The sequence below is a fragment of the Girardinichthys multiradiatus genome, chromosome 6 (genome assembly GCF_021462225.1).
Source record: "Girardinichthys multiradiatus isolate DD_20200921_A chromosome 6, DD_fGirMul_XY1, whole genome shotgun sequence".
Classification (NCBI taxonomy): Eukaryota; Metazoa; Chordata; class Actinopteri; order Cyprinodontiformes; family Goodeidae; genus Girardinichthys; species Girardinichthys multiradiatus.
In genome coordinates this window covers 45,829,245-45,856,348 of record NC_061799.1, presented here as the reverse complement: position 1 = coordinate 45,856,348, position 27,104 = coordinate 45,829,245, and the positions used below count along the sequence as shown (strand labels likewise).

The 27,104-nt window shown below is 44.1% G+C and overlaps 1 protein-coding gene across 7 annotated transcripts; it reads left to right on the top strand.

Annotated features, from left to right (window-relative positions):
* Positions 1-21: 21 nt before the first annotated feature.
* Positions 22-26,850, top strand: si:dkey-181m9.8 (E3 ubiquitin-protein ligase RNF31). Of its 7 annotated transcripts, none has more exons than XM_047368378.1 (19): positions 22-972; positions 1,053-1,143; positions 7,164-7,229; positions 7,361-7,527; positions 7,607-7,734; positions 11,306-11,367; positions 17,025-17,144; positions 17,372-17,511; positions 17,929-18,114; positions 18,279-18,386; positions 18,464-18,562; positions 18,844-18,933; positions 19,006-19,108; positions 21,145-21,263; positions 24,254-24,367; positions 24,440-24,506; positions 24,581-24,677; positions 24,759-24,927; positions 26,407-26,850. In XM_047368378.1, exons 1-19 carry the CDS (start codon positions 928-930, stop codon positions 26,485-26,487), a joined length of 2,052 nt encoding a protein of 683 aa, XP_047224334.1. In that variant the 5' UTR covers positions 22-927; the 3' UTR covers positions 26,488-26,850. The 7 variants fall into 7 exon arrangements, 6 of the variants coding, with proteins under 6 accessions (XP_047224334.1, XP_047224333.1, XP_047224335.1 ...); XR_007038703.1 differs by having other exon boundaries at positions 25-972; positions 18,204-18,386; positions 24,581-24,734; positions 24,836-24,927; positions 26,407-26,545; XM_047368377.1 differs by having other exon boundaries at positions 30-972; positions 18,204-18,386; positions 24,584-24,677.
* Positions 26,851-27,104: the final 254 nt, after the last annotated feature.

Sequence of the window (27,104 nt, the reverse complement as noted above, 5' to 3'; positions counted from 1 at the left end):
TACCTCAGGCCGGTTTCCCTCAGTCGACGCCTGATGGTCCTCGTTGAAACACCAAACCTCGCCGCTATTTCGGGAGCCCGAAGTCCAGAGAGCACATAATCCTCCAGAACAGACGGAATATCAAAAGTTAGCCGTCCTGGACCACGTGTGTGTTGTTGGGGGGCTATGTTACGAGTTGGAGAGCCTCTTCCAAAATGGCAATTACTCTCAGCTCAAAATCTTGGTCAAAAAGAGCAGAAATAATTCCAAGAGCATCTATAATTTCTTCAATTCTTCCTGGAAGAGCGTCACCCGCTTCTAATTGTCTGGCCAGGTTCAAAATCTCTCGCTTCAAATCATTAGAAACTTCACTCAATTCCTCGTCAATGGGCGCCGCCATGTTTCAACTTCAGACCAGAGCAACTGTCCTTCCTCGATTGGCCAAAACTCCACCCCTCTGACTTTGATGGGTGTGTGACAGTTTAAATTAATTCATGATGTTCTTTAGCACAGGAACATGAAATAATTTATTAAATCATGAAATAATTGTTTATGCTTTTTAAAATGAAATCCATATATTTATTGAGGCACATATGATTAATTCTATATTTAATACATTATTAGTGTATTTATTTCCAGTTTTATTAAATTAATGACAGATTTAAATAATTATTTCATGACTTATTTATTTATTGTAATTTGGCACTCTGAACCCTCCATATAACCACTGTCTATATTATTTATCTATGGTGAGCTGCTCTCCACCAGGTGGCGCTGCTGTCTTCAACATGGCACCGACCAGCAGCAAACAGGAGGGAACTTCCGACTCTGTAGTCTTTGTTGGCTTTTATTGTGGAGGTCACGAAGCGGAAGTGAAGTCTCCAGTTTGATCGCTGTTTGCCTGTTACCCGGTGGTTCGAATGGTTCTGGCCTTGGTTCTGCTGTAAGATGCCTCTGGTTGGACCAGAATTGGAGCGGCGAACTCTGACGGAGGTGAGAACCAACTTTAATGAACAAACAGAACCATTTCCTGGTTCTGGCCTGCAGCTAACTGAAGCTCCTTCTCCGGTCAGTGTCGATACCGGTACCCCACGGAGACTCTGAAGGATCTGCAGTCAGTTCGGGCTCGGTTCCCCGACCTGCGGCTCTGTGTGGACTTTTACTGTGAGTAAAAAAATACAAATAAAGTTCAGTCAGTCATTTTCTACCACTTCTTCCATAGTGGGTCACGGAGGAGCTGGTGCCTCCAGCTGTCTATGGGCAGGAGGCAGGGTCCATCCTGGACAGGTCACCAGTCCATCGCAGGGCAACACACAAACAACCACACACACACTCATTCACACACCTAAGGGCAATTTAGAGACCAATTAACCTAACAGGCATGTCTTTGGACTGTGGGAGGAAGCTGGAGTACCTGGTGAGAACCCACGCATTCACAGGGAGAACATGCAATTCAGTTCAGTTCAATTCAGTTTATTTATATAGCTCCAATTCACAACACATGTCGTCTCAAGGTTCTTCACAACAGTCAGGTTTATACATTCCAATTAATCGTAACCATTGAACAGTTCAGTCAGATTCATTTATTTATTCAAATTGGATAAAAAGTTTTTCTATCTAAGGAAACCCAGCAGATTGCATCCAGTCAGTGACTTGCAGCATTCACTCCTCCTGGATGAGCATGTAGAGACAGTGGACAGTCACTGGTGTTGACTTTGCAGCAATCCCTCATACTGAGCATGCATGTAGCGACAGTGGAGAGGAAAAACTCCCTTTTAACAGGAAGAAACCTCCAGCAGAACCAGAACCAGGCTCAGTGTGAGCGGCCATCTGCCACGACCGACTGGGGGTTTGAGAGAACAGAGCAGAGACACAAAGAGAACAAAGAAGCACTGATCCAGGAGTACTTTCTATGGGAAGGAAAAGTAAATGTTAATGGATGTAGCTCCTTTAGTCGTTTCATCTAGAAAGAAAGAACAGATAAACTCTGATCCAGTTTTCAAGGTTAGAGTCTGAAAGAGAGAACATAGAGTTAGTTACAGTAGAAGCTCAGTCAGTAGCCATGTCTAGGAGAGAGAAAGGGTTAAACACTGAAAGACAGGGCCATGTGGATCATCAGTAGAAGGTGAGCATTAAGTTGTTGCCAGCAGAAGCTTGGACGATGCCCCTCTCCAGAAAGGTGTCACAGGTAGACACAGAGTCAGGCCAGGTGTAGCTTCTAGGAAGAGAAAAGAGAGAACAAAGTTAAAAGCTGAAATAACAGCAAATAATGCAAAATTGGAGAGTAGTATGAGAATGTAGCAAAGAGGGTGAAAGTGGTCATTATGTCCTCCAGCAGCCTAAGCCTATAGCAGCATAACTACACAGATAGCTCAGGATAAACTAAGCCACTCTAACTATAAGCTTTATTAAAAAGGAAAGTTTTAAGCCTAGCCTTAAAAGTAGACAGGGTGTCTGCCTCACGGACTAAAACTGGGAGCTGGTTCCACAGGAGAGGAGCCTGATAACTAAAGGATCTGCCTCCCATTCTACTTCTAGAGACTCTAGGAACCACCAGTAAACCTGCAGTCTGAGAACAAAGTGCTCTGTTAGGAACATATGGACCAATCAGATCTCTGATGTATGATGGAGCTAGATCATTAAGGGCTTTATATGTGAGGAGGAGAATTTTAAATTCTATTCTGGATTTAACAGTGAGCCAATGAAGGGAAGCTAAAATAGGAGAAATATGATCTCTCTTTTTAATTTTCATCAGAACTCTTGCTGCAGCATTTTGAATCAGCTGAAGGCTTTTAACTGCATTTTGTGGACATCCTGATAGTAAAGAATTACAATAGTCCAGCCTTGAAGTAACAAATGCATGGACTAGTTTTTCAGCATCACTCCTGGACAGGATATTTCTAATTTTGGCAATGTTCTGGAGATGAAAGAAGGAAATCCTAGAAACCTGTTTAATATGGGATTTAAATGACATGTCCTAGTCAAAGATTACACCAAGGTTTTTTACTTTATTATCAGAGGTCAATTTAATGCCATCCAGGTTAAGTGATTGACTAAGCAGTTTCTTTTTTAAAGACTCCGGTCCAAAGAGAACAACTTCTGTCTTGTCTGAATTTAGAAGCAGAAAATTTAAAGTCATCCAAGTTTTTATATCTTCAAGACATGCTTGTAGTCTATCTAACTGGTTGGGTTCATCAGGATTTATGGATAAGTAAAGCTGAGTATCATCAGCGTAACAGTGAAAATTTATCCTATGCTGCCTGATAATTTGACCTATTGGAAGCATATATATAGTAAAGAGAATTGGACCAAGTACTGAACCCTGTGGTACTCCACAATTAACCCTGGAGTTTAAAGATGATTTATCATTTACATGAACAAACTGGAATCTGTCAGACAAATAAGATTTAAACCAGCCTAGCGCTGTTCCCCTGATCCCTACAGCATATTCCAGCCTTTCTAATAGAATATTATGGTCGACTGGATCAAATGCAGCACTGAGATCTAACAGAACCAGAACAGACACAAGTCCATTATCTGAGGCCATAAGAATATCATTAGTGACTTTCAGCAGAGCTGTTTCAGTGCTATGATGAGCTCTGAAACCTGACTGAAACTCTTCAAACAGGTCATTGCTGTATAAATGTTCACACATTTGATTAGCAACTATTTTCTCAAGAATTTTAGATAAGAATGGAAGATTGGATATAGGTCTGTAATTTATTAAATCATCTTGATCAAGCGAAGGTTTCTTAAGTAAAGGTTTAATTACAGCTACCGTAAAAGCCTGTGGTTCTGATCCATTTACTAAAGATAGATTAATCATATCTAAAATGGGGCTGGTAATCAGAGGGAACACTTCCTTAAATAATTTAGTTGGGATTGGGTCTAACATACAAGTTGAAGGTTTAGATGAAGCTAATATTTCTGATAACTCAGGAAGCTCCACAGGATCAAAACAGTCCAAACCCAGATCAGGTTCTGCAGTTATTTCCAACGTTGTCTCACTTTCTGAGGATGAAGTAATCATCAACCTGTAAACTCCATGCAGAAAGACCCCCAGCTGGGAATCGAACCCAGGCCCTTCTTGCTGCAAGGCAACAGTGCTACGAACTGTGCCACCGTGCAGCCCACAAATAAAGTTAATGGAGTTAAATCAATGCTGCAGTTCCTCGCAGCGGCCAGCAGGGCAGCAGACCCGCCTCCCTTCATTTTACTTCAATGTTCTGATGCGATCGCAAGTTCAGGAACTGTATCCGCCTGGTTCTGTCCACATATAGTTTGGTTCTGATTGCTGCTGATTTTTATTTCGGGGTGAAATCAGACCTCCACTCTCAGAGCCAGGGGCGATTCTAGGATCTGAGCTTTAGGAGCGCTCAGACTCCAGTAGCTTAGTCAGTACTTTGCTGGAAGATATTCTGACAAGTACTGACCCAGTCACTGGGGGCTGGGTCAGTACTTGTCAGAATATCTTTCATAATAGGTTAAGTGTTTGAAACAACAAGAATTCTGGATTATTTATGGTCTAACCTCAGCAAGCGGTGGCTTCTCTCCTGATGAATCTGACATTTCACTGAATGAGATTCTCTCATTTTGGATGTACTGTTAAACCCAAAATGATGTATGCCCTTGCAGATTGAGGTTTTAAGTAATCTTTTAATTTGACCAAGATGTTTCTTCTGCTTGGAAGTAGCTACTATTAATGTTTTTGAGCGGTCCAGCCTGATAAGGTCTTTGTGTCTGAAAACACCTGCAAACTCTCACCTGGTCTACTAACCAGGATCAATATGCTGATCATGAGAACATGGCAAATACTGGGAGGAGGATATGCAAGTGTACTTAGTTGTCGCCTGCAAAGTGATTTATCAGACATGAAACGGGTCGGTGGCTGTTTTTGGGTCAATGTTTATCAGGTTTGAAAGGCAGCGCCAAGCTGGCTCAGCATTATGAATCCTCTGCTCATTGGAGCGAGAAGGAGGCACAGGTACAATGACGGAGAGAACACTGTGAACATGCCAGCAGACATAACATCTATCCAGCAATGCCATATCTCCCTTTCAACGCTGCATGTTCTGTGTCTGGATCATTCCAACGCATCGTCACTTTATGGCACATCGTTTTCTGGATCGTTGTGGAGAAACGCTTCCCAGAAACGGTGGCGCAGATTATAGTTGTCTGCTGCACGTTGCACAGCATGGCAACACACCAGCGGTTGGAGCACGACGCCATGGATATGGAGGAAAATGATGTCTGACCACATGTGGGATACAGTGGGCCTGCAGACACGGCCAGTCTGATTCAGAGCCATTTCTTATGAGTCGTTTAATGTATGCGTTTTATTTAATTTCTTTATGCAATAAAAACCTGAAGGAAAAACATCACAGCTGAACTTATATACTGTGGCGATTCTGACACCAACAAAACTGAATATTTCCAGCCAGCAAAGAACAGGAAACCATCAATAAGAAATTGGATTTCTGCAATGTTCATTTGTTTGTGCTGAGTTGTGCGTAAAACGTTGCGCCACAAGGTTTTTGTTGGTAAGTACGCTTCGTACATGAGGCCTCTGATCTCCTGGACTGTCACATGGGCTACCTGCAGAGCTGCCTGTCTGTTCAGTTCATGCTTAGGGTTCTGGTTCAAAGGTACATTGCTGAAATGTCAACTAAGCGAAAGGTTGTTTTAATTTTATATTTTGACAAATTTTGTTCCAAAATTGAAAACAAGTTTACCTCTACTCTGCAGTCGTGGGGTGGGTCAGAGATGGACAAGAAGCTGAGTACAGGAAGCTGGTGGACCGCTTTGTGGCATGGTGTGGAAACAATCATCTCATCTAGAATGTGAATAAAACAAAGGAGATGATTGTAGATTTGAAGAGAAGCAGGAAAAGGCCAGAGACTATTTCCATCATGGTAGAAGAGGTGGAGGTGGTGAAGGAGTATAAATGCCTCAATGTTCACCTGGACAACAGACTAGAGTGAAGATGCAACTGAAGCTGTCTACAAGAAGGGACAGAGCAGACTGTACTTCTTGAGGAAGCTTAGGACCTTCAGTATTTGCAGCAAGATGCTGCTATCTTCTATAAGTCTGTTGTGGAAAGTCTGATCTCTTCTGTCATCATCTGCTGGGGAAGCAGCATCAGAACCAGGGACTTGAACAAGCTCAACAAGCTAATAAAGAAGGCTGGTTCTGTTCTGGGGACTCCTCTGGAACCTCTGGAAGAAGAATTCTTCATAAAATGAAGAACGTTATGGAGAACCCTAAGCGTCCTCTTCATCAGACTGTTGTACAACAACAGAGTGTCATCATTGAAGTCAGATCCTCTGTACGACTGACCTACATGAGATCCTACCTGCCCACAGCCATCAGCTTCTGATGATGGGAGCCCCAGCAACATTTAATGTGCTTTTAGCATTAATAAAGTACTTTTTACTGAACTGAATTTAAATTGAATTGAAAATTGGACTGGCGACCTGTCCAGGATGAACACCTCCTCTCGCCCGTAGACTGCTGGAGATGGGCACCAGCTTCCCCGTGACCCACTATGGAAGAAGCGGGATAGAAGATGAATGAATGAACTGAATCCAGACCAAACTCCTGATCACCTGCTTTATGTGTTCTGATTGTGGTTCTTCAGGGTTCTCACCAGGACTTTTTATGAGCGTGGCGGAGTTTTTGTCTAACCGGGGGGAAGATTTTGTTTAAGGGGGAGAGAAACGATTTCTTCTGTATGCCCGTCATGATGCGACGCTGTTTATACCCACCCTTCGAAGCTGACATGATTTTAGAAAGCTTTATCGTTAGCGGTCGCACAGGGTAGCGGCCCGCTACGCTGAATTACGCTGGCGAGGACCCTGGTTCTTGATGAGGTTTCATAAATAGACGACCCAGGAACAGAAACTGACCCATTAACCATTTCTGCAGTAGACTGGACAGAGTGGAAACTCTGGCTTAAAAACTCTCAAGTTCTGCAGCAAAGTTCTGACCTCGGTTCTGTATCGAGTCCTTATGCTGGTTGTTAAGAGAGCCTTTTTTGTGGTTTTAGTCTGTTTTTTGATTCTGTTTCAGACTCAGTAGCTGCATAGGTTTGGTCCATTGTGTCCTTGATAGATCAGCTTTCTGTGTTTTGGTTCTTATGCAGACGGATCAGTATTCTGCAGACCTAACCTCCTTCTGTTTCACAGGTTTTCCAAACAATGAGAAGAGGAAGCTGGTGCATCTGTCTGGAACGCTTCCTGTTCTTTATCAAGGTCAGAATTATCTCCACCTTGGTTCTGTTAAGTCACTTCTGATCCAGAGGAGTCTGGTCCAGACAAGTCTGATGGTACGGGCAAGCAAGGACCACTCTCCTCTGCTAAGCCTGGTTCTTGTGTCTCCACAGGTAGTCAGTATAACGTCCCGGTATGTATCTGGCTCCATGAGACCCACCCGGCGTCCCGTCCCCGCTGTTTTGTTTGTCCGTCTGTCTCCATGGTGATCAATCTGTCCTGTCCTTACGTGGATTCTTCCGGGACCATCACTCTAGACGGGCTCAAGAACTGGACTCCTGTGAGGTTCGCGGTCCATGCTCTGTTACCTGGCGCGTTGTTCATAAAGCTAACGGCTTTGTGATGTCATTTCCTCTCAGGGTGTGTCCAACTTGTCCCTGTTGCTGTCAGAGATGGTGCTAGCCTTCCAAAAGGACACACCCCTCTATGCCAGGTGTGTGGCACAAGCCCCGCCCCCTGCAGGTGTTCAGGTGTCTGTGCAGGTCAGGTGAGTTCCAGTTGGATATTTGGCCAAGTATTTGAACCCCAGAGCCCCCAGCCAGAACACTGGCTACCTCTGACTGGTTCTGTGTTCATGTGGACCACAGATCAATCAATCGGTTACAGATGCTCCTGAGCTCAGCTCATTATGTGTATAAAGAACAACTGTCCAAAAAATCAGTTCCTTTATCTCAACATCTCCACCAGCACAGGCAGACCAAAGAGCTGTTGGAGAACATCTTGGGGACATGGTAGATCTAAACAAGGCTGAAGTGGCTTCAAGACAATCAACTATGTCTATGTAGAGAAAGTGACAGCTGTTGGTGGCATTATGGTGGAAAACGGAAGACATCTAGAATGGCCAACTGTCCTTGGTCTGGAGCTCCATGGAAGATCTCTTCTCAAGGGTTAGGATGGTCTCTGCTGTGTTTAGAGCAGGAGAAATGTTTAAGAACCCCATCCATACAGTCAAACACAAAGTTGGGAACATTATTTGGGAATATTTATCTGCTAAGGGATCAGGATGTCTTCTCTGCCCAAAGGCACCAGTTAGTGGGGACATGTAGCATAAAATCCTGGTCAGGAACCTTCTTCCGTCTGCCAGAATGGGCAGACGGAAGAAGATGGGTCATAGATGGGTTTTGCACAGTGACCCAAAACACATCAATGGTGCAACAAAGAAGTGGCAAAGAATGAGACATTAAGGTCATGTGTTGGTCTAGCTACTTACCAGAACTTTTGGAGGGAGCTGAAACTCAGTTACCGAGCAGGGACCATGAAACCTTGAGGATTCAGGGAGTTTCTCTTCAGAACTGGTCCAGAGACCCTCGTAAGAGATTAACGGATCTGGTGAACCAAGAAATGTCTTTTTGCTGCGTTTGCTGGCAAACCAAATTCGTATGACATCCAAATAAAGTTTTCAACTTTAAGGCTTTCCCTGGGTTTGGGTTTGATTTGCTGTCTCTCCACGTAGAAAAGGAACTTCTATAAGATTTAGAGGTGGCTCTTTTCTTCAAAACCTATACACCCAGGTACAAATGTTCCAGCATCTTAACATCCAGTTGGAGCAGATGGGTCTACTAACCAGGTTGTTCAACACTTAGTCTTTTCAGTCGTTCAGTCAGACTCGGCTCTTTGGGTTTGCTCCAGTCAAGTCTAAGACCCAGTCAAAGCTCTGCTGTTTCTACTCTGGTTTACTTCAAATCTATTTCATTTTATTAACACAGAAGGTCTTTATAGTTGAGTTCAGTGTGAGTTGAGGGCAGGCATGGTGGTGCCTGTGCATCTTAATTTTTAGTGTCATCATCTGGCTTAAATATGGAATATCACCTCGCTGGTGGAGAAGGAGCTAGAACTGGTGTGTGAGGTTTGGGGATATCAGCCAGATATACTGGTCCTTCTCAAAATATTAGCATATTGTGATAAAGTTCATTATTTTCCATAATGTCATGATGAAAATGTAACATTCATATATTTTAGATTCATTGCACACTAACTGAAATATTTCAGGTCTTTTATTGTCTTAATACGGATGATTTTGGCATACAGCTCATGAAAACCCAAAATTCCTATCTCACAAAATTAGCATATTTCATCCGACCAATAAAAGAAAAGTGTTTTTAATACAAAAAACGTCAACCTTCAAATAATCATGTACAGTTATGCACTCAATACTTGGTCGGGAATCCTTTGGCAGAAATGACTGCTTCAATGCGGCGTGGCATGGAGGCAATCAGCCTGTGGCACTGCTGAGGTCTTATGGAGGCCCAGGATGCTTCGATAGCGGCCTTTAGCTCATCCAGAGTGTTGGGTCTTGAGTCTCTCAACGTTCTCTTCACAATATCCCACAGATTCTCTATGGGGTTCAGGTCAGGAGAGTTGGCAGGCCAATTGAGTACAGTGATACCATGGTCAGTAAACCATTTACCAGTGGTTTTGGCACTGTGAGCAGGTGCCAGGTCGTGCTGAAAAATGAAATCTTCATCTCCATAAAGCTTTTCAGCAGATGGAAGCATGAAGTGCTCCAAAATCTCCTGATAGCTAGCTGCATTGACCCTGCCCTTGATAAAACACAGTGGACCAACACCAGCAGCTGACACGGCACCCCAGACCATCACTGACTGTGGGTACTTGACACTGGACTTCTGGCATTTTGGCATTTCCTTCTCCCCAGTCTTCCTCCAGACTCTGGCACCTTGATTTCTGAATGACATGCAGAATTTGCTTTCATCCGAAAAAAGTACTTTGGACCACTGAGCAACAGTCCAGTGCTGCTTCTCTGTAGCCCAGGTCAGGCGCTTCTGCCGCTGTTTCTGGTTCAAAAGTGGCTTGACCTGGGGAATGCGGCACCTGTAGCCCATTTCCTGCACACGCCTGTGCACGATGGCTCTGGATGTTTCTACTCCAGACTCAGTCCACTGCTTCCGCAGGTCCCCCAAGGTCTGGAATCGGCCCTTCTCCACAATCTTCCTCAGGGTCCGGTCACCTCTTCTCGTTGTGCAGCGTTTTCTGCCACACTTTTTCCTTCCCACAGACTTCCCACTGAGGTGCCTTGATACAGCACTCTGGGAACAGCCTATTCGTTCAGAAATGTCTTTCTGTGTCTTACCCTCTTGCTTGAGGGTGTCAATAGTGGCCTTCTGGACAGCAGTCAGGTCGGCAGTCTTACCCATGATTGGGGTTTTGAGTGATGAACCAGGCTGGGAGTTTTAAAGGCCTCAGGAATCTTTTGCAGGTGTTTAGAGTTAACTCGTTGATTCAGATGATTAGGTTCATAGCTCGTTTAGAGACCCTTTTAATGATATGCTAATTTTGTGAGATATGAATTTTGGGTTTTCATGAGCTGTATGCCAAAATCATCCGTATTAAGACAATAAAAGACCTGAAATATTTCAGTTAGTGTGCAATGAATCTAAAATATATGAATGTTAAATGTTCATCATTACATTATGGAAAATAATGAACTTTATCACAATATGCTAATATTTTGAGAAGGACCTGTAGTTGGACTCACCTCTGAACCCAGCTCAGAGGGGAAGATGTTGGAGATGCTCTTTCCTTTGGCTGTTCGTCTTGGTGTTGGAGGTCCCCCCAGTGTGTGGGACTGCAGCCTTAACAAACCAACTCTTAATAACTGTGGCTAAAATGACAAACTAATGTTTTTAAAAACAGATGCAGGTTTCAGCCTTTTTTTTATAGAATGATGGCATTTAATTTCAACCGCACGGGGGCTCGAACCGGCAACCCACCGGTTACGAGACAAACCATCGCCATGGTCGCCCCATGACGGTAAAAGTCCCAGTAATAGTTTTTTAGAACTGCTTTTCTTGCCATCAGATGTATCATTTTCAACAAATATCAACACCTCGTAGAAGAAAATGTATCAGGTAGCGGCTCTAAACCAGTTCTATCAGGCAGGACTGTGGGCGGAATGGCTCTTCAGAGTGCTGTCCCAGTAAGTCACAGGGCTGCCTCTTGGAGTTGCAGGTTGAAAGGTTGTGGTAAAACTACAGCAGGACATGATCAGGAGACGAAGCCTCGACATGTCTCTGATGCAGCTTTGTTTTCTCCTCCTGCAGCTCCTCCTCTCTGCAGAGTCAGTGTCTCTCCCTTGGCTCCTCTTACCCGGCTCCTCTCAAAGGTAATCAGCTGCACAGAGGTTTCATCTTATTAGTCATTGTGGTTGCCACAGCAACGAATGGCATAACGAGTATTTGGTACAATTCAAACATTTACTGACCAAATAGCCCTCGAGGCCACAAAGTTTCCTCTACACTCACCATTTCCAATACCTTTGTAGGAATATGGGTTCTTGTGATGGTCTGTTAAGAACAGAATATTTCAGACAGCTGAAATATTCTGTTCCCCCAGGTAACTCTGGCATCGAAGAGCAAATGTTTTCATATCCACAGGATTTATTGTCCATGATGAGAGGAATGAACACCGTAAAACATCTGCCTGTAAGTTATTTTGTTCCCATGTTATGATTCCCATTGTTTTATATCAGCAATAAAAAATTATGAATGAACACAACCTGCTGGAACCTGCTGATGTCCGTCAGGTTAAAGTGAACATGACACAAGTTGGAAAAGACTTTGATTCTTTGAAGCTGTGTCAAAAAAAACCTCACAAGACCAGGTTTATTTTTTATTCATTTGTTTTTCTTCGAGGAGCTGTAGATAAAAAAAAATAAAACCTTGACATGATTACGTTTCATCATTTTACCGACAAATCGACCAGAAAAGCTGTGAAGACGGTCGAATCCGCCACGCTGACAGATACTGTACAGAATAACACACTCCTACCGTTTCAGGCCTCATTCAGACTGACCCTAAATACCTCAGCAGCTCAAACCAGCAGTGGAAACTTATGAGTCATGTTTTCAGTCTAAGTATACCAGCTGATGTTTATAGATAATAAATATATGAGGTGTTACAAGTGGGTCTACAACAGAAGTTTATAATCGGTCTTAAAAATAAAAGCCTTCATATTTCACAAAGCAGATTAGTGCAGAATCAAGTTTAGCATTATTGCTGTAACTCAACTAGTGTGGGAAATGAGGCTACTTTGACCTTTTGAAAATAAAGCTTTCTGATGTTTTCAAAGTAAAAGCCTCAGTATTCCATAAATACTATTTTTATTTTAAGCTGTTAATAGAATAAAGTGATTTTTAGCACAGAAAATAGGTTCCATATGACCAGGACAACTAAAGCGGTCCTGAAAAACCTGTACATACAGTATCTCACAAAAGTAAGTACACCTCTTACATTTTTGTGAATACTTCATTTGTTTTCATGGGACAACACTGAAGATACGACACTTGTAATCAATGTAAAGTAGTCGGTGTACAGTTTGTATAAATACATTTGTTTTCCCCTCAAAATATAAAATGTAAGTAAAAAATGTCCAAATCGTGCCCAACTATCCATTTACCCTTTTTGCTGTTATTGCTCTCATGCTGGTCCCTGGAAATTCAACATGGCTCCTCGTGACAAGAACTGTCTGAGGATCTGGAAAAAAGAATCGCTACTCCACATAAAAATGGGCGATGCCATGAGAAGATTCAAACACCCTGAAGCTGAGCTGCAGCATGGTGGCCAGGACAGTTAAACAGGACAGCTTCCTGTCAGAGCGGTCCTCGCCGTGGTCCGTCAGAGAGTGATCAGTATCATATCCAGCGGTTGTCTTTTTAAAATACACATAAGTGCTGCCAGCATTGCTGCAGAGGTTGTAAGGGTGGGGGCCTCAATCTGTCAGTGGTAAGACCATATGCTGCACACTGCATCAGATCGGTCTACACGGCTGTCGTCCCAGTGCGAAGCCTCTTCTAAAGATGGTGCACGAGAAAGCTGCAAACAGTTTACTAAAGACAAGCAGACTAAGAACATGGATTCCTGGAACCATGTCCTGTGGTCTGATGGGACCAAGATAAACCTATTTGGTTCAGATGGAGTCAATGTATGTGGCAGCAACCAGGTGACAGGTGTCTCTTGCCTATAGTCAAGTATGGCGGTGTGAGGGTCATGGTTTGGGGCTGCATGAGTGCTGCTGGCTGTGGGGAGCTACAGTTCATTAAGGGAACATTGAATGCCAACATGTACTACTGTGACACACTGAAGCAGAACATGATCCACTCCCTTCAGGAAGTGGGCCGCAGAGCAGTACTCCATGACCCCGAACACTCCTCCAAGGCGGACTACTGCCTTGCTATAGAAGCTGAGGGCGAAGGTGCTTGATTGAACCCTATTGAGCATCTGTGATAAATGGACTGAACTTATATAGCTCCTTTCTAGTCATACAGACCGCTCAAAGCGCTTTACACTAGAGCCACATTCACCCAGACACACTCATTAACGCTCACACATACACCGATACGCAGATCGGTAGGCAGCATGAGGTTAAGTGCCTTGCCCAAGGGCACATCGACATATGGCAGGAGGAAGCTAGAATCGAACCCACAACCTTCTGATTGCAAGACGACTACTCTTCCTACTGTGGGGCATCCTCAAACAGAGGGTGGAGGAGCACAAGCTCTCTAACATCCACCAGGTCCATGATGTCGTCATGGAGGAGCTCCAGAACCAAGTGGGAACCTGTGAAGAGCTAGTGAACTGCAGGCCTGAGAGAGTTCAGGCAGTGCTGGAGAATAATGGTCTATTCACAATTTGGACATTTTTACTTAGGGGTGTACTCTTTTACTATGACCTTTTGCTTTTGTGAGACACTGTACTCTATAAAATAAAAGCCTTCGTTTATAACGAAGCAATTTATTGCAGAATTAGAATAGACGGTACTGCTGGATCTAAACCAGTGTTGAAAATGTGTCTGATGTATCCTTACAAGGTAAAACTGAGTCATATTTTACAAACACAACCTTCAGTATTCTATAGCAACTATTTGCTTTTAAGCTGATAGCAGAATATAATGTAATTTTAGCCAAGTTCATACACTTATGAAATAAAATACTATAATGGGATCTCTCTTTTCAAACAAACCTGCTCAGACTTCTCCAGAGGAGAACAATGTGTCCACATTTCTTTTTGAGATATTGTTTCAAACTAGAGGCCTTTTATTTTTCCATTTTTAAAACAGTAGGCAGTCAGGAAAGAGGGGCAGACATTCAGCAAAGGTTGCCGGGTCCGGGACTCGAACCTGGGACGGGCGCTTCGAAGACTATAGCCTCTATTTATGGTTGCATGCTTAACTACTACACCACCAGCGGCGCGGCCATGTCCACATTTCTGACACTGGAACACGTAACCTGTGTGTATTTGTCTGGCCAGCTGTGTTAAAACGACTGTCCTGGGCCTGGTGCTGTCCATGAATCAAGTCTGGCTCCACGTCTTGTCCTGGATCCTGCTTCAGTCAGGAGAGTGATGTTGGATTGATATGTGCCTCTTATTTATTTATGTTTTTAGATCTTTTTTGTGGCACTCATGGCCTTTATTTTAGTCATTTTTCAAAAGTAGGCAGACAGGAAGTGGGGTGAGGAGAAGCTAGAGACATGAGGCACATGCCTCCAGGGTCGGTACTCAGACCCGACAGCTGCGTCGAGGACTGATGCCAACATAGATGGGTTGCGTGCTCTGCTGCTGCGCCACGCACCGTGCCCATGTGTCTTATATTTACAAACAGACTAACAAACACATTTTTATACAGAGGACCTTTGACCCAGACAAGTCATAATATATATATAACAAACAGAAGGGCCTTCAGGAAAAGCCTGCATAGACACAGGAATACCTTTGTTGGTCATTTTCATGACATTGACACAGATATGGGCCCAGTTTGTTGCCCAACAGGTTTCGTTGTCTGATGATCTAACCCCTCCCACCTACTTCCCTATTTCTAAAGGGATTGCTCAATCCAGCTCTCCATCCAACGTGTCCTTCTTCAACTAGTGATCTGGACGACCCAGTAACCCACAGCAGTTATCCACTCCTCGACAGTCACTTCTGTTAACGGCTGCTCATTCCCTATTTTACAACTTCCAATTGGTATATGGGTTAGGTTGGTTTTAGTGGCTCGGCATGAGCCCCAAGGGCATTGTTTTAACAAGTTTGGCTTAAGGAAACCTATAAAAACCTTCTAAAATCATTTGGAACAAGGCAACAAGACTTTTTACCACCAACGAAAATCTCAAAAATAAGGTGACTCAAATAATTGAATGTCCACAATAAATCTAGAATTTTATATGCTTTCTTTAATTAGTAATGCTTTTGTGGGGGTCAGTAACAGCTTAAAAATCAGCAAAACTTTATAATTTGAATAATAGGTTAAGTTGATTGATTTATTTCTATCTTTCCCTAATGCTGAAACTGGTAAGGCTGAAGAGGCTTTGGAGACGGAGGTTCACCATGGATCCGAATGGACTGATTTATTCAGTAGGCAACTAGTGATTGTCTTCTTGGGTGAAAGGCAAATCTTCAGTTTTCTTCCTCTAAGTGGACAGGCGCTGATGCTCGGGGTTTCGATGGTCAAGTTGGAAAAAATTGTACAAATTTAAAAAACAGAAACTTTGTTGGCATATGTTTCAAACGTTGGTAGCTTCCAGAGGCTGAATAGTTGAAGGAAACCTTTGAGGTGTAATTGAGGTTGGTTCAGGACTTCCAGTAGCCTGAAACTGGATCTTGTTTGCTGGTCTTCTGTGAGGGAACAACCCTGTTTCTTTCTTTGGCACAGTTTTTATATCGCAGATAGCCTCACTGCTCATCCCCTGTTGCCGGGCAAGCTTTCCCATCATTGAGTTACGTGGTCGCCGTGACTTTTCCGGTGCTGTCTCCCAGCCTCCGTAGACTGAGTTGTAAACAGCCACCAGTTGGCTCCCTGTGTTATGACGTTTGCCTGTTTTTCGAACTTCAGACTGACGAAAAACAGCGTGCACCTGGATTCTCGTTTCTTGCTCCCATCCTTGTTATGGCTTCAGCTTGCTCGTTGACCTTCCATCCATGCCCAGTTCCCGTGAAGCTGGCTCTCCTCTGCCCCTCCCGTCCTGATGTTATGACTCTGCTGCCTCTGGCTCCCAGGCCATGGTGCCCTCCTTATCTGCTCAGCCTCAAGCTGTTTAACACAGTATTTCTCTGCTTCTTGCTCTCACACCAGTTACAGCTAAAAAAAAACCCATCACTTCATTCTTTTTATTCATACATCACCATTGATTAACATTATCCCTTTTCATTACATTTAACAATTGTATAAAAATAGAAAATCATCATACATATTTCTTTGATTATACTTGTAGTTTTCTGAAAACGATAAGACAGTCACAGTTAATGTGACTCCATACAGGCCTTTTCAGTCCTCACTTCCAGAGTGCAAAGATATATTAATTTTACTGTTTACTGTTTCATGACATCTTATCCATGTAATATGATCATTATTTATTTGATACTCTAAAGATTAGGCTCCCATTTCATCATATGTGATTCTTGTTAAAGTCAATCATAGTGATACACTTCTGCAAAAGAAAGAAGAATGAAAACATACACCAAATCATATTTCATTGATTTAATTATGAATGTTTAATTCATTTCTGCATGGATACATGGAAGGATCTCACCTCATTTTGACACAGAGGCCCAAACTCAGCAACAGAACGTGTGGTTCTGGTCTAACAAAAGTGACAGGCATCATTAAAAGTGTTTCGGGATTTTTTTTTCTAGTACTGATATATTTTTATTTATCCTGGTAAAAATCTTTGATTAAAATCTGTTTTTCTTTTGAGAACTGCTCCTACAGGTAGTGAGAACAACATGACTGAGCATGTCTCCAAACTAAACCCCGCCCCCTCTTTTGCAGCCAGCCATTGGGGGCAGGGCAGCGTAAGGACGTCGTACACAGAGGAGCTGATTGGGATCGACTTCAGTGCTCCTCCTTCCTCCTGCAACACCAACCCTTTCCTAAGCTCTTCCTCCTCAGGTGAGATGGGAGTAGGAGCATGCTCAGTCTGAGCACAGCTCCTGTTTTACACCTACACAGATGTCCACTCTCGTTATAACCCTCCTCCCCTTTAAAGAGACAGCGTGCTTATTTAACAATGATGATTGGTGTAGTCTGAACGGGCTTCAGCTGAGCAGGTTTTAAGGTTCTACCTCACTGTTTATAGTGTCTGGTTTTGTTTAACCCATCTCTTGTGGACCCTGCAGGTGTGCCCCTCACTGAGGCTCTCAGCAGAATGATGGGAACTTTGAGTCTGGATAGAGACAGGAAGTCAGAACTGGCACAACATGGTTCTGGAGCTCAGAGTCCACAGTCAGGACCAGCGACTGAAGCCGACCTCAGGAAGGTGAGAACCTCTTTTGGCTACCTCGAACACAGGTGTGACATGTTCTGGTTCTAATGTGATCAGCGGGTCCCAACATCAGCAAGACCCCCTCCATCTGACCCCGATCAGACCCCAGTGGAGGTGGGGGCAGTGTCTGAAGCAGAACACCTGAACTTGATTACTGAAGGCATCACATCATCACCTGGATGGCTCTGATCCAGTGATTTCCTGCTGGAAGAACTGGTTCAGTAGGTGTGAAACTCCAGCTGTTGGTTGCCACACCAATACCTCAGACCAGGTCCTCCCTATTGGACCTGAACTGGGACAGAATTCTGCCTGACTGGGATTCAAAAGTTGGACAGAAATTTGGCCCGGCCTCTGGAGACACGAGGGGCCAGGTGATCTCAGGTGTTGTCAGTCCTTATGTCTGTTCCTCAGATGTCAGATGCCGGGCTTTCTCCGGACCAGGCAGCTGTCTTTCTGGCTCTGATCAGCATGAATGGGCGGAGCTTCAACCCAGATGATGTCATAGAGGCGGTCCAGCATAATCAAGATTTCCCATCAGCACTGAAGTTCCTGACACACACTTGTCCAATCTGTCATGACCAGGTGTCCTTCAGCAAGGTGAGCTGTAGTTTCTCTGCCAACCAATCAGAGCACAGACACTTCTGTACTTCCTGTTAGCTCTTCTTCTCTGCTTTTGTTCCCTGCAGATTATCACTATGACTCACTGTTCCTGCTTCCTGTGTCAGAGCTGCTTCACCTCGTTTTTCTCCGTTGCCATCAAGGAGCGCAGTGTCGACCAGCTCACCTGTCCACAGTGCGGCCAACCAGAAATCAGAGGCCAGGGGGCGCTGGAGGAGTCAATGGACTACTTTAACCTGTTGGACACACAGGTGAGACACAGACCGGTAAAACAGAGACACGTGAGAAACAGAGACGCTCTGTGTCTTGATGGGTGGTGTTGTTCCAGATTCGTCACTTCCTGCCTCCAGATGTCCATGAACTCTTCCAGAGAAAACTCAGAGATCGAGCCCTGCAGGAGATGCCCAATTTCTGCTGGTGTGCTCATGTAAGATCCTCACACACCAGGACTAAGACTTGACCAGCTGGTCAGCAGTTATATTGAACCTGTTAGCAGAGTCTTCGGCCTTCCAGTTGAGTACCAACATCAGTTAGTTTTCCAGCAGTCCAAGTAAGTGAGACTTCACAGTGTTTGTGGTTGAAGCTTCCTTGCATGGGTAGGGCCAGATGACTTGCTTCTACAGAGTTTTAGGAGAAACTTGAAACTGTGGACCAATTAACCACTTCTTGGCCTCTGCTGAAACATTAACGGGATGTTTTTTGTTTCAGTGTTCCTTTGGGATGCTCCATGAATCGGACAGGTTGAGGATGGACTGTCCTAGCTGCAAGAAGAGCACCTGCTCCCAGTGCAGATCACCTGTAAGGCATGCACACATGAATACCTGAGCTGAACACACACCAGAACCTGACTGTGGTCTGTCTGCTCTGCAGTGGTCGCCTCATCATCAGGGACTCTCGTGTGAAGAGTTCAAGCTGTGGCAGCAGCAGAACCAGCAGGACCTTCATCGCTCCGCCCTGCTCCACACTATCATTGGTACGAACACACCTCCAAGAATCGTAGCTCTGCCTCGGGAAAGAGGTCTTGTCAGTTTAGTCCAGTTTCTGCATATTGCGCTAATTTACAACAAAACATGTCTTGGGGCACTTACAGAACCAGTCGGATCACATTCAGTCTGGTTACAACTTGGTGGAGTTCAGGTACAGTTCTGTCTAGTTGTGACTGGGTCCATTTACATTTAGTTTAGTTACAGCTCAGTCCACTAAGAGTTCAGTCCAGCTGTATCCACTCCGGTTAGGTTCAGTCCAGTTACGGTATCATTACAGAGCAGTGAAAAAGTATTTACCCCCCTTACAGATCTCTTCTGTTTTTACATAAATATTCAGATCATCAAATCAATGTTATTGTTAGACAAATATAAGCTGAATATAGGAACGTTTCCAAAAAATCTGAATGTTGTGATAAAGTTAAAGACTGGAAATTGTGTCCCACTCTAATCCGCCAGTTACCCCCAAACACCTGCAATGGTTCCCTGAGCCTCTAAATGGTCTCAGTCTGGGTCAGTAGGAGACACAACTATGGAGAAGACTGCTGACTGCAAAGATGTCCAGATGACAGTCATGGAGGTGAAGCTGCAAACGGTCATCACTAAAGAAGCTAGTTGTTCAGGGAGAGCTGTATCCAAGCACATTCATAGAAAGTTGAGTGGAAGGAAAAATGTGGTAGGAAAAGGTGTACCAATTCAATTCAATTCAAAGAGACTTTATTGATCCCCGAGGGGATAACCGCAGGGGAGCTTCACAAGGAGTGGACTGAGGCTGGAGTTGGTGCATCAAACTCCACTACGCACAGACTGATCCTACACACAAGCGTCTTACCTGGGCTGAGGAGAAGCAGAACCTGACTGTTGCTCAGTGGTCCAAAGTCCTGTTTTCAGATTAAATTAAAGTTTGTCTTTTATTAGGAAATTAAGGTCCCAGAGTTTGGAGGAAGAGTGGAGAGGCCCAGAAGCCACGTTACAGGAAGTCCAGAGCGAAGTTCCCACAGTCATTGATGATTTAGGGTGTCATCTTATCTGCTGGTTCCGGTCCATTGGGTTTTTTGAACTCCACAGTCAAGACAGCCTGACACACCAGACCCAATAGTGCAGATGACCTGAAGGGTGCTATGAAAGCAACCTGGGAAGAACAACAAGCCGATCTTCTCCATGCCAGATCGCATTGATTAATTCATGTAAAAGGAGCCCAGACCAGACATTGAGTGTACAGAAATGAACATAATTTTCAGAAGGCTGACATTTCTGTTTAAAATATTGTTTTCATTGATCTAATGTAATATTCTGATGTTCTGAGACACTGAATGTTGGGTTTTCATTCTCTGTTAGTCAGTATCATCAAAATTAACATAAAGACAGAAAGGCTTAATCTATATAATATTTAAAGAGTTTCTGTTTCTGAAGTCAGGGGCAAAAATGTGGAACCTTTTCCATCATATTCTTTTTTTTTAGATGTACCTGTAAAAACAAAGCAATGATGATTTCATTTATTAAGAGAAAAATGTATTAAAGCCAACAGAGAGAGAACATAAAGTTAATGTCAGCACTACCTGCATATAATGCAAAATTGGAGAGTAGTATGAGAATGTAGCGAAGAGGGTGAAAGTGGTCATTATGTCCTCCAGCAGCCTAAGTCTATAGCAGCATAACTACACAGAAAGTTTCAGTTCAGATTATTTAGTTAAACGGCGCTCATTTACAACAATGTCGTCTCAAGGAACCTCACAAAGGGTCCCACTGATGGTCATTGTTATACTAAAAACCACAAGGATTGGGATACCTCTCTCTGTCAGGGAAGGCTCCCTCCCTGATAAACTAAGCCACTCTAACTATAAGCTTTATCAAAAAGGAAAGTTTTAAGCCTAGCCTTAAAAGTAGACAGGGTGTCTGCCTCACGGACTAAAACTGGGAGCTGGTTCCACAGGAGAGGAGCCTGATAACTAAAGGATCTGCCTCCCATTCTACTTCTAGAGACTCTAGGAACCACCAGTAAAGCTGTGGTTTTGTTTGTCCTCAGAGTGTCCCAGTTGTCAGTTTGTCTTCAGCCTGTCCAAAGGAGGGTGTCTTCACTTCACCTGCACTCAGTGTCGCCATCAGTTCTGCGGCGGCTGCAGTCGGTGCTTTGTTCTGGGGCCGGTGAGTTTATGTTTTTGTGGTGCTTTCTGCCACCATTTGGGGGTCTCTTTTAGCAAAAAGGAACTTCTAAACATCAGACAGTCCTCTCTTGGCATTTTTTCACCATCATTCATTAACGAAAGGTTCACAGTGATCCTGGCCAACAAAGCTAAAAGGGTAGAGAGCCAGCGTGCCCATGAAGCTCCGACAACGGGGACTGCACTCACCCTTGTCTTCACTCCACCTGGCAAATGTGCGTTCCCTGGCCAACAAGATGGACAAACTGCTTCTCCTTACCTGTAAAAACCTGGACCTCCACGGATCTGCCGCCCTCTGCTTTACTGAAACCTGGCTGAGTGAGAACACCCCGGACTGCAGCCTTCTGATCCCTTCAGCCTTCAGCTGTTCAGAGCGGACCGCAACGCGGACTTATCGGGAAAAAAGCAAGGAGGCAGAATCAGCTTTTATATGAATGAAGGTTGGTGCAGAGAAATCAAAGTGTTGAAGAAGACGTAGTCCTGACCTGGAGTCCTTTCTCATTAACTGTAAACCGTTTTATTCACCCGGGGAGTTCTTCTCGCCTGTACTGGTTGGCGCTTACATACCACCTCAAGGCTCCACTTCAGATGCTGAAAAACAGCTGGCTAAGCTGATAACAAACATGGAGAAAAAAATATCCAGACTCATCATTGTTCTAACAGTACAAAAATCTCCAATGAACTACCCAAATACAGACAGCACATTTACTGTCCCACCAGGGATAAAAGCACTCTGGACCACTGCTACACAACTTTAAAGGATGCATATCATGCTGTCACCAGGGCTGCTTTGGGATTTTATGACCACTCTCTGCTCCATTTCATCCCAACCTACAGGCAGAAATTATAATCTTCCAAACCTTTGGTTCGGACTGTTAAGAAGTGGACTGATTAGTGAAAGCAGATGTTACAGGCTAGCTTTGAACCAACTTACTGAGATGGTGAAATCCTACATCAGTTTCTGTGAGGACATGTGTGCAGACCAAGACCTTCTGCACATACAGTAACAATAAACCTTGGTTCACTTCTCATCTGAGGCAGCTGCACAGGGATAAGGAAGAGGCTCACAGCAGTGTGGACCAGGTCCAATCTAACCAGCCCAGGAACAAACTGACCAAGGAGATCAAAGCAGCGAAGAGAAGCTAAAGAAAAGCTTCTCAGATGAAGATGCTTCTGTTGCTTGGAATGGTTTGAAAAAGCTGACTGCCTACAGGAGACCTTCCCCCAACCCTGAGCAGAATCCTCGCCTGGCAGGTATTAAAAGCAGCAGTTCACACCTCAACCCAACTCCTCCACATCCCATTCAGACACTAATTCTTGCTGTACACCAACCACCCCCTACCTTCAGACCCCCTGCCTGCACTAACAAGATCTTTCAGCGCCTGAAAACAAGGAAGGCTTCAGGACCTGATAACGTCTCCCCATTATGCCTGAGAGCCTGCGCTGGTCAACTAACCCTCATCTTCACTGAGATCTTCAACAAGTCTCTGAAGCTGTGTGAGGTTCCCTGCTGCTTTAAACGATCCACCATCATCCCGGTTCCCAAGAAACCCACCATCCTAGGATTAAATGACTACAGGCCTGTAGTCCTGACGTCTGTGGTCATGAAGTCCTTTGAGCTTCTGGTGTTGAAGCACCTGAAAGACATCACAGGCCCCCTGCTGGACCTCCTGCAGTTTGCTTACCGAGCAAACAGGTCGGCAGATGATGCTGATAACTTAGGTCTACACTTCATCCTGCAACACCTCGACCACCCAGGGACGTACGCCAGGATCCTGTTTATAGACTTCAGCTCGTCCTTCAACACCATCATACCAGACATCCTCCACCAGAAGCTCACCCAGCTCAACGTCCCAGCCTCCACCTGTCAGTGGATCAACAGCTTCCTGACGGACCGACAGCAGCAGGTGAGACTGGGGAGCATCTTCTCCCGATCCAGATCAATAAGTACTGGTGCCCCCCAGGGGTGTGTTCTATCCCCACTCCTCTTCTCCCTGTATACAAATGACTGCACCTCATCCGACTCGTCCGTGAAACTCCTTAAGTTTGCAGATGACACCACTGTCATTGGACTGATCCAGGATGGTGATGAGTCTGCATACAGACAGCAGGTGGATCGGCTGGTACACTGGTGTGGTCAGAACTACCTGGAACTCAACCTACTCAAGACTGTGGAAATGGTGGTGGACTTTCAGAGAACACCACCCATATACACCCCCCTCACCATCCTCAACAACACTGTATCGGCTGTGGACGACTTCAGGTTCTTAGGAACCACCATCTCTGAGGACCTGAGATGGTCTTCACACATAGACACTGTTCAGAAGAAGGTCCAGCAGAGACTGTACTTCCTGAGGCAACTCAAGAAGTTCAACCTTCCACAGGAGCTGTTGGTCATCTTCTACACTGCCATCATTCAGTCTGTCCTGTCTTCATCCATCTCAGTGTGGTTTGGATCATCCACAAAACAGGACAGGTCCAGACTGCAACAAATAATCAGGACTGCAGAGAGAATAATCAGAGCTGACCTTCCCTCCATCCAGGACTTATACAGGTCTAGGGTCAGGAAAAGAGCTGCTAAAATCTCTGCAGACCCCACACACCCTGCACATAAACTGTTTAGAGTTTTACCAACAGGTGGCGCTACAGAGCACTGTTCACTAAAACCAGCCGCCACAGAGACAGTTTCTTCCTCCAGACTGTTTCTCTGATGAACTCCTGACAGTCAGAACTCCAGAACAACACCATCCATACTTGGACTGATCCCACATTTTATTCTGTTATAAAGTCAGTTGTGTTTATATGTACATTTAAAAAGATATTCTTAATTATTATTAGCAAAGTGTACTGGAGCCAAATTCCTTGTTTCTCTGAACAAACTTGGCAATAAGCTGGTTCTGATTCTGATGTTCAGAAGCTTCTGCTAAGATCTACTCTGAAGCAGACATCAAGCTCTCTTATTGACATTTTCAGGCCTGCAGCTTCTCTGCTCAGTGTGGATCCAAAGGTCTTCATGCACACCACCCCAGGGACTGCCTGTACCACCTGAGAGACTGGAGTGTGAGCCGACTGCACCGGCTGCTGCAGGTGAGCTGTACCTGACCCCTCAGATGGTCCAGGTTGAGTTCTACTTACTGCTGAAGCCCTACTCTCTCTTAGTATTACAGAATGTCTCCTTCCTGGTTGGAACCATCTAATGGCAGCCTGGCTCAGTCTAGTCAGACAGGTGAGGTCAATTCCTGTTCTCCTGGTTGAACTTGGAGCATCCCAGTTTATCTGACGTGTGTGTTTGTGTTACAGCAGCATGTTCTGTGTTGGAGCTCCGAGACAGCGGTCGGATGACCAAGGAAGAACCGTGTGGACGACCGGCGCTATCTGAATACCGAGGATACTGCCAGTAAGATCCTCAGTAGTCCAGTCCTCCACTTTCTTTCCAGTGTGCGTACCTGTTCAGGTGAGCTGCGGTTTGTCTCAGCAGGGGTCACTATAAGGAGCGTCTGGTGGAGCTGATCAATCGCTGCTGTGCCGACCCAGCACTTCTTTTTACTCCTGCAGAGATGATTGCAGAGCTGCAGCGATGGAACGTTGCTGTTCCCATAAGGAGGCCTGAAGAACCAGACCTTCTGTACGCCCACCGCCTGCGCCTGGTCAGTGACATCATCATTACCGAACTTAACCTGGAGCCAAGCTGAACCGCAGCACATTCAACCAGTTAGTCCAGTTAACGATCAGCTTGAGAATCTGCAGCACCTGTAGGAACCCCACCAAGATCCACACCTGGATTCTGACCTCAGTTTGGTCCAAGTCAGACAGTTGCAAACCATCAAATACAGTGGCTTGTAAAAGTATTCATACCTCTTGAAATGTTCCACATATTGTTACATTTCAACCACAAACATAAATGAATTTTAATGAAAGATCAACACAAAGTGGTAACAATGGTGAAGTGGAACAAAAATTATACATGATTTCTTTTTTATTTGTACAAATAAAAAACTGAAAAGTCAGGTGAGCAAAAGTATTCAGCCCTCTTTACTCTGAGTGCAACCAGTTGCCTTCAGAAGTTGCCTGATGATTGTTAATGACTAAATAGAGTCCACCTGTGTGTCATCTAATCTCAGTACAAATACAGCTGCTCTGTGACGCCTCAGACGTTGGTTAGGAGAATATCGGGGAGCAAACAGCATCATGAAGTCCAAGGAACAACCAGACAGGTCTGGGATAAAGTTATGGAGACGTTTAAAGCAGGTTCAGGTTCAGGCTATAAAAATAGTTCCCAAACTTTGAACATCTCATGGAGTTCTGTTCAATCCATCATCTGGAAATGGAAAGAGTTTGGAACAACTGGAAACCTACCAAGACAAGGTCGTTCACCTGAACTTACAGGCCCAACAAGGAGAGCACTGATCAGAGATGCAGCCAAGAGGACATGGTGACTCTGGAGGAACTGCAGAGATCCACAGCTCAGGTGGGGGAATCTGTCCACAGGTCAACTATTAGTCGTGCACTGAATAAATGTGGTCTTTATGGAAGAGTGGAAAGAAGAAAACCATAGTTGAAAGAAAACCATAAGAAGTCCAGCAGGACAAGGACCCTAAACATGAAGCCATGGCTACAATGGAACGGTTTAAACAAAACATATTCATGTGTTAGAATGGCCCAGTCAAAGTCCAGACCTAAACCCAGTTAAGAATCTGTGGTAAGATCTGAAAACTGCTGTTCAGCAACGATCTCCATCTAATCTGACTGAGCTTCAGCTGTTTTGAAAAGAAAAATGGGAAAAATTTCAGTCACTGGATGTAAAAAGCTGGTGGAGACGTACCCTAAAAGACTTGCAGCTGTAACTGCAGCAAATGGTGGATTAATTCAGGGGGGGATGAATACTTTTGCACAATATCCTTTTCAGTTTTTATTTGTAAAAAATGTTTTACATCATGTATAATTTTTGTTCCACTTCACAACTGTTACCACTTTGTGTTGGTTTTTCACTTAAAATTTAAATAAAATATATTTATGTTTGTGGTTGAAATCTGAAGATATGTGGAAACGTTCATAGGGTATGAATACTTTTACAAACCACTTTATACCTTCAGCCAATCACAGCGCATGGTTCTGTCTCTTTACAGGTGCTGACCAATAACCTTCCTCTCAGGAAGCGGCGACACACTCCTTCAGTGACGTCAGTGGAAGCCCCACCCCCTCCATGACGTCCAGCACCTCCACCCAGAGAGAAGCTCCAACCCGTCAGATGATGGCTGATAACAGGTGTCTGTGACGTCACAAAGTCCGATCTAACTGAGCTGAACCACGTTAACGAGCTTCCCATCCACTCATCATCACTTCATTTAGATCCTTCTTTTTCTGCATGGAAGGATTGTTTTTAAAATCAAGTTTGAATTCATTTTTCTGATCCACACAGGGTCAAAATTATACATGCACCGCTCTTAAAATGTATTTACTCGCTCACAGATTTCTTCTGCCTTTCCTTTTTCGTCTCGTTTAAAAGTTTCAGATCCAACAAAGTCTGATATGAAAGAAAAGAGCAAATAAAAAAAAGCAGTTTTCTAATATACAGGTCCTTCTCAAAATATTAGCATATTGTGATAAAGTTCATTATTTTCCATAATGTTATGATGAAAATTTAACATTCATATATTTTAGATTCATTGCACACTAACTGAAATATTTCAGGTCTTTTATTGTCTTAATACGGATGATTTTGGCATACAGCTCATGAAAACCCAAAATTCCTATCTCACAAAATTAGCATATCATTAAAAGAGTCTCTAAACGAGCTATGAACCTAATCATCTGAATCAACAAG